The 12,012-nt window shown below is 35.0% G+C and overlaps 1 protein-coding gene across 5 annotated transcripts in view; it reads right to left on the bottom strand.

Annotated features, from left to right (window-relative positions):
* Window positions 1-2,075: 2,075 nt before the first annotated feature.
* clip2 (CAP-GLY domain containing linker protein 2) overlaps window positions 2,076-12,012 on the bottom strand; it is a 51,724-nt gene continuing 41,787 nt past the window's right edge. For 3 of the 5 annotated variants that reach the window (XM_051108797.1, XM_051108795.1, XM_051108798.1), the window contains 7 exons: window positions 11,861-11,918; window positions 11,143-11,226; window positions 10,190-10,346; window positions 5,313-5,472; window positions 3,601-3,804; window positions 3,442-3,504; window positions 2,076-3,364 (listed from right to left, as the gene is read on the bottom strand). In XM_051108797.1, coding sequence (XP_050964754.1) covers window positions 3,353-3,364; window positions 3,442-3,504; window positions 3,601-3,804; window positions 5,313-5,472; window positions 10,190-10,346; window positions 11,143-11,226; window positions 11,861-11,918 — 738 coding nt within the window. In that variant the 3' untranslated portion in view covers window positions 2,076-3,352. The remainder of the gene's footprint in view (window positions 3,365-3,441; window positions 3,505-3,600; window positions 3,805-5,312; window positions 5,473-10,189; window positions 10,347-11,142; window positions 11,227-11,860; window positions 11,919-12,012) is intronic. The other 2 variants (XM_051108796.1, XM_051108799.1) reach the window with 1 other exon arrangement.

The following is a 12,012-nucleotide window of genomic DNA, read 5'->3' as shown; positions in this document are numbered from 1 at the left end:
CTGACGGCGTACCATTGTAATGCGTTTATCACGCTGTAGCGGCCGGTCATTCGATTTGCTGGTGGAAATCATGTTCTTGCTTGCAGATATGAATCTTCAGATGGCCCTTGTTCCCATGGTGCCCATATGACCTACATATTTTGCTCTCCGGATATTGCACTTACAATACACAGACCAACTTAAAAATTTGGCTCATATCTTCTGAACGATTTGAGGAATGAAAACACCTTTGATAACTTTTCATTAAGCATGTCTCTTGATGATATAGGATTTTTAAACTGAGCACGTTTTTGAAAAACATTTTTTTTTACACTCTCACTTTTTGATTATGTGAGAAAATTCTAAATTGATTAAATATGACAATCTTATATTCCATCACAAAATGATTCTCTTAAAATGATTATCTTCAATATTTGTGATACATATTTATATTTTCTGCAGTCATAACAGTCAGTATGAATTCTGATCTGCACAATGTTTCTAGTTCCTCTTGAAAGTATGATTTTCTTCTGTAAGGGTTTTATTAAGGGCCAAGAATACACTGTAAAAATATTTTTATAAGCTGTAAATAAAACAAAGATTATTCAAGTATGTTTTACAAGAAAATACTAATTTAGTGTTTCCACTATAAAATGTCAGGTTTAATTTAATGTAGATAACCAAACAGTTGACGGCAGCCAATGACTTCCATATTATTATTATTATTATTTTTTCATTATTGTCCAGTCTACCTACTGTAACCTACTGTAGCCATCATTACAAGAACTGTAACTACTGGTACGAGTTAAAAAGGGATAGTTCACCCCAAAATTAAAATTATGTCATTTATCCACCCTCATGTTGTTTCAGAGCTGTATTTTTTAGTTTTTTTTTTTTTTTTCTGCTAATCACAAAAGAAAATATTTTGAAGAATGTGGGTAACCAAACAGTTTCTGGTCCCCATTGACTTCCATAGTATTTTTTTCCATACTACTGAAATCAATAGGGAACAGGAACTGTTTAATTACCCACATTCTTCTTCTTTTTTAAAAAAGGATATATTTTTTACTATTTAAAGTACAGTAGTCAACATTTGAAGTGGATCAGAAAAGTTAATCAGAGTTGTTCTAAGACAAGAATGGGCATTGTTTTGGTTTTAGGAAAACTTTAATAAACTTTGATCCACTTCAAATGTTGACTACTGTATTATGTTGAAAACTGCTGAGTAGATTTTTTTCAGGTTTCTTTTATAAATACGAAGTTCAGAAGAACAGCATTTATCATCACTTTTGAACAGTTTAAAGCAACCTTGCTAAATAAAAGTATTAACTTCTATAATGTATAATGTTACAAAAGCTTTTTATTTTAGATAAATGCTGATCTTTGGATCTTTCTATTCATCAAAGAATCTTAAAAAAATGTACTCAACTGCTTTAAATATTGATAATAATAATAAAATGTTTCTTGAACAGCAGATCAGCATATTAGAATGATTTCTGAAGGATCATGTGACACTGAAGACTGGAGTAATGATGCTGAAAATTTAGCTTAACTGTTCAAAAACTTTTGACGATAGTGTATATTTTTTTGTAGGTAACGATATAAGAATCAGCCATTGAAAATCAGCCATTTACTGACCACTAATATGAATATTAATGCGTCCCAATACAGTGTAAAATATGACAGTAACCTTTTCAAATAAAATGTTAAATAAAACATGACATTTTCAGATACAAATGGCACCATTTGTTAAGAATGACAGATGAATTCTTTAAAATACTCCATATGGAAAGTGCTTATATCCAAACCCTTTCCATTTTGTTACAAATAATACACTACAAAGTGTCTCTTTTGTTAATGTTTAATTACTGATTCTTGGGAACCATTACAGCAAGTGGTGAGTGAACTGTTTCCCAACAGATAAAAGGCATTTTTATCGAATCCAACTGCAATCTAAAGCAATTTCAACTGCAAAACTTGGGGCCAGCCCTATCATTTTCCCTATTCTTTTTGAAAACAAATGTTTTCTTAGTTCTAATGACAATCACATCAGTATAAAGTTGCTTAATGAACAAACATGACCTAATTGCACAGTATTTCATCCACATGGTTTTTCAAAAGAGAGATTAACTCTGGAATACCACTGAGCAGACACTTACGGGAATTGCAGTTATGTTTTGTACTGTTTCTGTTACTACAAAGATCCATATGGACAAAGCGAAATCTGATCAGAGAAAATGCTAAAGTCTTTCTTAATCTTTTAAAGGGAGGTACTACAGTCGATCCTTTCCTTTTATTAAAATGAACTTACCTATATATGACAAAACATATTAAATATGCAGTTTTTTAACTTTAAAAACACGTGTGCTTTAAATATTAAATAAAAAGCTGTGTGGTTGTAAACAAACATGCTTTTTGCATTTTAATGAGAACTAAATTAAAATGCTGTATTTTCAGTGGTGAAACGAAATCCCATTTTAATGAAAACTAGTTCACAGAGAATAAAAAAATCACTTGTGCATGTAGTACCTCCTCTTAAGTCCGTCAAGAAAAGATTCTGATTTAAAAGAATGAAATGATTCAGCAAATGATTCAAAACAAGAAACAAAAGCTGTTGGTTCATTGTTCATTTGAATTAACTACAGGTTGGGAGTTGGCATTGTCTGCTAATGTTTTATAATATCACAAAAGTATGCACTAATATTGACTGAAACTGCAATACTGGTTCTTGAAGCTTTACGGTGCACCTTAACTTGCTAATTTCGTTGAACATGATTGCTGAATACTGTATAATTCATACTTTAAAATTCATGTCTCCATAAAAAAAATCAACACAAAAATGAGCAGGTATGTAATGAGGGAGCCTGTCTGTTTTATTGACTTGTTTGCTACAGTATCTAGTGACCAGTGTCCAGCCCAAGACCTTCAAACCTTATGCTATCTCTTTGAATATACCATTTTTAAAAAGCATAAATGGCAAATAAATTAAACGGTATAAATCGAGGCCAAAAGTGTTTTCTAAACTGCAAACGGTTACAGCCAACTGAGAGTATAGCAGGGTATTGGATTTTCCGAGGATTCAAGTATCCTGACCAACGTTCTCTCGTTTAAGTCAGACATCATTGTCCATCTCGGAGGTAGTTTACAGGGTCGGTGTCAGTTTGTCCGTGTACCACTGACCTTAAAAACCACTTCCGTTATGTCTTTTTATAGCATCATTTTAGATATTCTTCGATTTGTTTGTTCCTCTATAAAGTCGTCGTTTTGGTGTTAAGTGTAAACAAAAAAGAAGATGTCCAGTGAAGCATTAGTCCAAAGGTCTAGGCATCAAATTGGCTTCGTCCTTCCCATCCGAGAACTGTTTGAGCCCTCATCAGTGTTCTTCCTAGACAGAGAAACAGAGTTTAGGATGATATAGCAATATAATGACTCTAAATTCTTTTTGAAGAAAGATCTATTAACCTCTTGTGTGAAGGAAGTATCTTCTTGATGAATTCCATTTGCAGAATTTGCACTAGCGTGTGCCTGTGAACGCAAAGAAAGAGTAAAAATCTGAACATTTCAATAAGTATCACACCGTGTGAAGAAATAGCCAGGAGCAGGTTGAGGCGAGGCGCTAACTGTCTGCATGTTTACTTGGTTCTTGTCCGGTCGGGTACTCATGGCCTGCACTAGCTGGTCCACGTGTTGGTTGTGTTCCAGAGCGTTCCTCAGGGCATCTTCTGTGTTCAGCAGCCTTTGACGTAGACGGGCCACCTCTGTGTCTGTAGCAGACGGGTCCATCATCGAGTACCGGCGGTGGTCTGGAGATGACCTCTCCCGACCCTGGTATAAGGAAATCGTACATTAATAGAGATTCACAATATATCAGTGTACGTATCTGTCATAGTCAAAAATAGTGCATTGTATATAATACTGTAGTGGCAAGTATAGATACTTTTGAGCTCAGCTCAAAGATGTTAATCAGCACATGGGACAGCTCTGAACAGCTGTAAACATATAAAAACTAAATGTTATGGAATAACACCCCAAAAAAAGTGTTTTATTATAGAAAAATGGTGTGACATTCTTTAAAGGAGAAGTCCACTTCCAAAACAAAGATTCACATATAATCTAATCACCCCATTGTCATCCACGACGTTAATGTCTTTCTTTCTTCAGTCGTAAAGAGGAAAACATTTCAGCATTTTTCTCCATATAATGGACCGATATGGTGCCCCGAGTTTGAACTTCCGAAATGCAGTTTAAATGCGGCTTCAAACGCGGTGGTAAACGATCTCAGCCGAGAAAGAAGGGTCTTATCTAACGAAACGATTGGTTATTTTCATAAAAATAATACAATTTATATACTTTTTAGTGTCAAACGCTCATCTTGTCTCACTCTGCATAAAATGTTTTTGTTCTGGGTCATGACAGTTCGGGTATGTCGAAAAACTCCCATTTCATGTTCTCCTCAACTTCAAAATCGTCCTATATCACTGTTTTACCTTTTTTGTTAAGGGTGTTTGATCTTCTTTGCATGTTCACTTTGCAAACACTGTGTCGGTACTTCTGCAGCGATGTAGGATGATTTAAAATGATTTTTGAAGTTGAGGGAGAAAATACGATTGGAGTTTTTCGACATACCCTAACTGTCTTGAACCAGAGTACACAGAGTTCAACTTAAGCAAGGCAAGACGAGTGTTTGAGAATAAAAAGTATTTAAATTGTATTTTTATATGAAAATAACCGATCGTTCCGCTAGATAAGACCCTTCTTCCTTGGCTGGGATCATTTACAACCACATCTGGGATCGTTTGAAGCCGGATTTTAAACTGCATTTCGGAAGTTCAAACCATATCAGTCCATTAAAAACACAATTTCTTTACGACTGAAGAAAGAAAGACATGAACATCTTGGATGACAAGGGGGTGAGTACATTATCTGTAAATTGTTGTTCTGGAAGTGGACTTCTTTAAAACAACATGCTGTTCTTTGAATATCTGTGTGCATTAATTACCACAAAATAAAAAAGTATCAGTTTCCACAAAAATATTAATGAGCACAACTGTTTCAAACAACCGTTTTAATTTGTAATAATATTTCATAATATTACAGTTTTACTGTATTTTTGATCAAATACATGTAGTCTTGGTAATCATGAGAGACTTCTTTATAAAAAAATATGTTTTTTAACGATCATGTATATATATATATATTTGTGTCTGAGAGGAAATTCTAATTAGTAAAGAAAAATTATCGTACGTTTACATTTAATTTAAATGTTAAATTAGATGTTTGTCATAAAACAGCAACAATGGCTGTAGTTGCAGGTTTCTATTCATATATCTCACCAGCAGCAAAAGTTTCTCTCGGAGGGTTTTGATGTCATCTTGTAGTTTCTGTTCTTTCATCCTCCACTCGGCTCTGTGGACTTCACGGCTAAGGTCGCGATCCACTCCCGCAGAGTGACGTGGAGATTCCAGCAATAACACCCGAAGCTCATTCAGGCTCCTGATATGCACACACACACAGAAAAAGACAATATATTGCATTAAAATGTTAATATTATTATAAAAATATTAGGTCAACATCCTTTGGTAATTCTTGTCACCAGTGTCAATATCACAAAAAACGAATACTAGCCTAAATTAAAAAAAACAAACAAACTCAAGCTTACTGAAGACAAGTAAACAGTCATCGATTAAAAAAACTAATTACAAGCAATAGGACAAAAAACTACAGTAGAACAAATCAATAAGAAATGCTATGTACATTGTATAATGTATAAAAACACTGCATATTCATCACTGTGTAAACTAAATACATATTTCTTTTTTTTTAAGTTACAAAAGTGATTTAGTCAAGAGCAATGAGAGATTTTCTCTCTTTTGTTGTTTAATTAACACAAATGACAGACAGCAGGAATATTAGACTGCTGTCACTTTAAGAACTGCCCAGATCCAATATACTGTTACATGTGTGTTTTCTTTCCCAGCTGTTTGCTTTCACTTAAGACCTAAATTACTGTGTTCACAAGGATATTTGCGAGGACAGGCATTTTGTTATTTAACCATTCAAGGCCTATAAAGCAGCAAATGCTCTTGCGCTCTATGAGCACCGTCTTCACATGTGTGCATCTCAGAAACAGTCTCAGACTGCGCACACATTTAGCCAAATGAGTTGTCTTTCACTGCTGATTGCTTTCAACAGCTTAAAAGCACTTGTTTTTAAACTGCACTGTTTAAAAACACATGCAAACATTACGTTTATGTGACCATGTAGCACAGCAACGTCTCATAAGTGTGTCGAAAATCTTGGTTAATTGTGTCTACCGGTATATGGCCCACCCCTACAATGTATAAGTGCATATCAAAGTGTAATGTGCTTTTGTATATATTTTTTTTAATTCTTAGTGCAAAGATCTTTAATAGGGATCATCCACCCAGAAATGATTCCAATTGACATCCATAGTATTTTGGTACTACTATGTAAGTAAATAGAAACTAGGGATAGGCGATATGGGCTTAAAAAATGATCACAATAATTTCTGGGGTTTTTTTGCAATAACAATATCAATGATGATAATTCAGGGAAATCCTACTTCTTTAGAGAAAAGTATTATCTTTCTGATTTGGAAGCCGAAGGGCACCCTTGCGCTAAAACTCCACATATGCTTTATAGTAGAAGTAATAGTACTGACGTCGCTTGAGGAATCTCTAATCCAGTTATCGCTGTAGCTGAATAAAACGCAGATAGAGGCATTTTAACTGAGGAACTTGAAGACAATAAACATACAACTGATTCAATATATGGTTTGTCTGTGTCTCTCAAGCAATCTTGGGTATTTTTAAGGATAAAGTATATTTATAATGCAATGATAATTGACACAGCCTTTATAATACTATAAAATAGTATGATATCATTCTGTGATATGAAGCCACGTCTGATCGCAAAAGCTTATTTCAAACACTTGACACTGTTATGAAGTTAATTTGGAGAAAAAGCATGTCAATAAATGATATCTTTGTTGGACAACAGGTTTGAAAACAAACCTCAAACAGTTTTGTCCAAACCAGTTGCTGTAGATAAGGGGTTCCCAACCCTGTTCCTGGAGATCTACCTTCCCACAGAGTTTAGTTCAAACCCTGATCAAACACGCCTGTCTGTAATTATCAAGCGCTCCTTCAGATACTAATTAGTTGGTTTAGGTGTGTTTGATCAGGGTTGGGAAGGTAGATCTCCAGGAACAGGGTTAAGCACCCCTGCTGTAGATTGTAGATTGGAGCTCCTCATTTAGCGAGGGTACAACTTCAATTCAATATTCAATATTGGCCATATGCACTTCATGTGTACATTATTCTTCTATTACATCATATAGACATCCGTACTAGCATTTAAAGTGGTCGTCGGATGCTAAGTTCACTTTTGCATGTTGTTTGAACATTAATGTGTGTTGGACGTTTATGTACACATCTACCCTATAATGTTAAAAATCCATGAGTTGGTTTTTAATTAATCTGTAAAAATAATATTCCCGTTTTCAAATCGAGCCATTCTCAGATTGTGCCATCACACCGACAGAGGCCACTCCCACGATAGTTGATTGACATGAGCGTCTTACCTCAGATCAGTTGTAACAGTCCAACCTCCATGTTTTGATGCCGGAGCAGGGATGTGAGTTAGACAAGAATTGAGCGATTGAGGTGTTGTGTTGCTGGATGTAATAATGAACATAGTGGTCATCATCCCGACATCTGAGCTGCTGACGATGCAGTGGATTACGTTTGTTTGTGAAGGGAATGTGCCTCCAGATCTACATATATCTGTCTATGTTCGCACAAATCATTCGTGATCCAGCTTCACTTACAGCAGAAGTGAGTATAAGGTTTTTTTTATGAATCTTAGCGATCGCCTTTCCTAATAATATACTAGTCAGCAAGTTTAGCGGCTAAACGTGGCTGAAGTGAACATGTTCGTCACTCCACAGAGAGAAGAGAGGGGCGGGGTGAGCAGAGCTCATTTGCAATTAAAGCAGCCTCGACCAGAATGAGCTGATTTTGGCAAGGTAAAAAGGGTGTTGTTTTACACTACTATTAAGAATTTTTAACCAAAGTATATTATAGACATTTCAATAAGACCCTAAAGAATCATATCATCTTGTGGAAAATGGGCATCCGATGACTCCTTTAATGCCACAGTTTAATGGGTAAATGAATTTATCAGAGACAGAAATTCAACCAACACATACACATACTGTTAGACTTATATTTGTGCACGTAACATGAGTTGATCTTTGAAATGTGTGGTGAATGTTTCGTCCGAAGGTGTTTCTTTCACATGCTTGTGGCTGCTTTATTTTTTGCTAACCACCACAGGAAATGTCAGTGCTTTACGAGGCTTCATTTGCCAAACACTACTAGGGCTGGGCGATATGGCTGAAAACTGTATCACGATATCAGCATTTCATATCGGTCGACATCGATAATTATTGATATTTTTTATGACCCATTTAAAATAAGGAACAGGAGAAAAATATATTACATTTCAACATTTTTATTTTAAACTTAACCTTCCTCTGATCATAACCCCCCCAGTTATTAAGACAGAAATGTCAACAACCATGGAAAACTCAAATAATGTAAACATAATTCTAAAGTCACACTGAACACTTAACAATTATCTCTTAACATTTAAGGTGCAAAATGAAAGAAAATGTAAGAAATGCTTAATAAAGTGTAATAAAATAGTGCAGTGTTAAATATAAACAGAGAAATATGCCACTGCCTCCGTTTTATCTTTGTACCATTTAGATTCTTTGTCATAAGGCACTGATGCAGAGTACCTCTCCATGGTGGTCTGCTGCTTGTGTTCAGGGATCGAAATTAACTTTTTTACTTGGTAGCACTGGTGTTCCCAACTTCAAATAGTTAGGAGCACCAAAACTAAATTTAGGAGCACTAAATGAATATTAAGGTTGCATTAAATACAACTACACAACCTATAGCCTATAGCCTACAGCCTAGATATGTTATGTAGTCTAATTTGCGCACATTGGGGAGTCGCTCTCTAAACGTGGGGTATTAAAACTGCTTTTGAATGCGCGCGCGCGTTTTACTTTCGGTTTCGTTTTAATGATGGCGCGAAACTCTCGGCGGTGCTGAGCGTCCATTCTACAATACAAGATATTAATTTAATAATTTTGTCACTCCCACGTTGCTAGGTTATAGAGCGAGTGCCTATGTTAATGCAACCAATCTCGCTTCGCAACCTCTGTTTTCTACCGATGAAGAATAAAAAATATCGAACATTTTATAGAACACATTTTTTTATTGATATCGATCACGTGTCTATCGCGATACATATCGTTATCGTTTTATCGCCCAGCCCTAATCACTACTGTCAGCTGTTGAAAGAATGAGTGTTACGTCCCGCTTGTTTACTTAGAACAGACGCTCCCACTTTTAACGCAAGGGCTCATGGGGCATAGGAAACTTTAAGGCAGTAGTTTCACAACTGCCTTTAGCATGTCACTCCGCACTGTCGCACACAGAACTATGTCAACAACTAGACTTCATTGTTATTATCGCAGGAAGACTAATTCTTATTGTGGAGAAAACTTTTACTGCGATATCTTATCGCAAATTATAAGATATCGCCCATCCCTAATAGAAACCAAACATCTTTTGCTACCAACATTCTTCAAAACATGTTCCTTTGAGTTTCACAGACACATACAGGTTTGGAAAGACTTTGGAGTGAGTATATGATGACAAGATTTTTCATTTTTGGTGGACTATTTCTTTAAGGGCAGAGGCTAAATCCCTGACAGGAAATTCACTGTCAGCATGTAGCATTGATTGAAAAGGCTAAATGACATTTTGGCCACAGTTTTAATCAGTGTAATTGTCTTCATTAACTTAAATTGCTCTTGAGTGGATTACAATCAGCAATGGTACATGGCTAATCATTTATCCTTGAGTACTGGGAAGCAATATAATACAGATGATGGTTTTTCATGACAGGGATAAAATAGAGTCTGGAATACTAATTTCAAGCGTACAAGTGTAAGACAGATGATCAAAGCATATCTTGAAATGTACTTCAATAACTAAGACAAAAATTTCCATTGTGGCTCATGCTATCATTATCATCTCGAGTGGTTAAAAGCTCACTCACACCTGTAATAAATCACAAATTGGCTTCTCCTCCTCCATGTTATGCTCTTTACCTCTCTTTCTTCAGAAGCTCCTGGCTAATAATCACCAGCTGGCCTGATGCATCGTGGGATTTCTTGGTCATGGACTCCAGCTCTGCCTCCAAGCGCGTCTTTTCCTTTACGAGTCCATCTGCCGCCTTCTCTCCCAAACGAACTTTTTCCTCCAAGGCTGCACACAAGATGCAGTTGCATTTATTAGCTGGGTTTCCATCCAAAGTTGCGAATTTTACTTAATGCGCAAAACTGGATTATCGCTAAAACATTTGCGATTAAGTACTGCTTCCATCTAACGAGTCAAAGGGAACAAAATAGTCACTTGCTGATAAACTGGTGCTAAATATCACTAAGAAAAGTAGGAGAAGCCACTGATAATATAATCATTTTCAAATATATTACTTGCGCCTCAAAGTGAGCAGAAGAAACACAATAAATTATGTCATTGCTTTCAGAGGTGGATGCCTGCCACAGTCATGTAAAACAGTTCTGGGAAGCAATTATACAGAAATACTTTGACGACAGACTTTGCTCAAGCATTTCAGAATGACCATAGCAACAATTCAGATGCGGTGCAACAAGAACGGTCCACTGGTTAGTTAGGTTATGCCGTCCCATAATGCAAAGTCGCATGACTTTTTTGATGCGTTTGGAGGAATTTATTCAGCAAATGCATTTCCTTCTCCATTTATTCCCATTAACTCGTATTCACACAATTCAAAAACACCTCAAGCAAGTGTAAAAATATAGGGATTTTCTTTCGAAATGTTGAGTGTTTCCATCACTCATTTCTTATGCGATACTTCAAAATGCGCATAAAAACAGGGTGATGGAAACATAGCTATTGTTAGAAGGATAACAAAATAGCACTAGCATCATCGTATGTTATGTTATATATAGCTCTCTTTGTTATTTCACAAAAGAACATAATTAGAATGACATAAATTTAACACTTTAAATGTAATAATTACCGGTTATTTGGGTCTTCAGGGCATCTACTTGGGTGGTAAGAGTGGATACTTCTTTTTCCCTTTTTGTGAGTTTCTCCAGGGTTTCTAATAGAAAGTTTGAAGTTATAAAGACAGACATAGAGAACAACTTTCACACGCTGAAAGGTCTGAAAACTACAGTATAATTACTTTTAAAATTTAGATTAAAAGAAAAAAATGATAAATAACATTTACTACCATTCAAAAGTTCGGGTCATTAAAATAAAATAAAATAAAATAAAATAACATATGAAATATTTTTTTTAATGCATTTTATCAGTTTTCTTAAAAAAAAAAAAAATTAAAAATCTCACTGTTCAAAAACTTTTGACTGGTAGTGTACATTTGCAATAGTTTAATTGTTTAAACTGTTATAGAATTATAGAAAATGTTTCTGACACTGAAGATCGGAGTAACGGTTGCTAAAAATGTAGCTTTTCCATCACAAGAATAAATTGCATTTTAAATTATATTGAAATAAAAAGCAGTTATTTTTATTCGTAATAATATTTCACAGTACTACTGTTTTACTGTACTTTTTGATCAAATAAATGCAGCCTTGCTGAGCAGAAGAGACGTATTTCAAAAACAAACAAAAAAATCATACAAACCCCAAACTTTTGAACATTCGATTACATCAATTAACAGTGAACAATAAGTGAACATAATATTTATTAACTGTGATTATTTGTATACATACCTTCCATATTCTGCTTTAGTTTAATCTTCTCTTCAGAGTTGTCATTATTTTCAATCATCTGGATGGGTAGAAAACATATTTAAGTGAACTTAAAAAAAATTTCTGACTAATGAACAAAATAAAAATTCTCCACATTTGTTAATAACAGAATC

Source organism: Labeo rohita, chromosome 5, assembly GCF_022985175.1.
Source record: "Labeo rohita strain BAU-BD-2019 chromosome 5, IGBB_LRoh.1.0, whole genome shotgun sequence".
NCBI classification, from domain to species: domain Eukaryota; kingdom Metazoa; phylum Chordata; class Actinopteri; order Cypriniformes; family Cyprinidae; genus Labeo; species Labeo rohita.
Note: the sequence above shows the minus strand (reverse complement) of the source record. Positions and strands in the feature narration are given on the sequence as shown.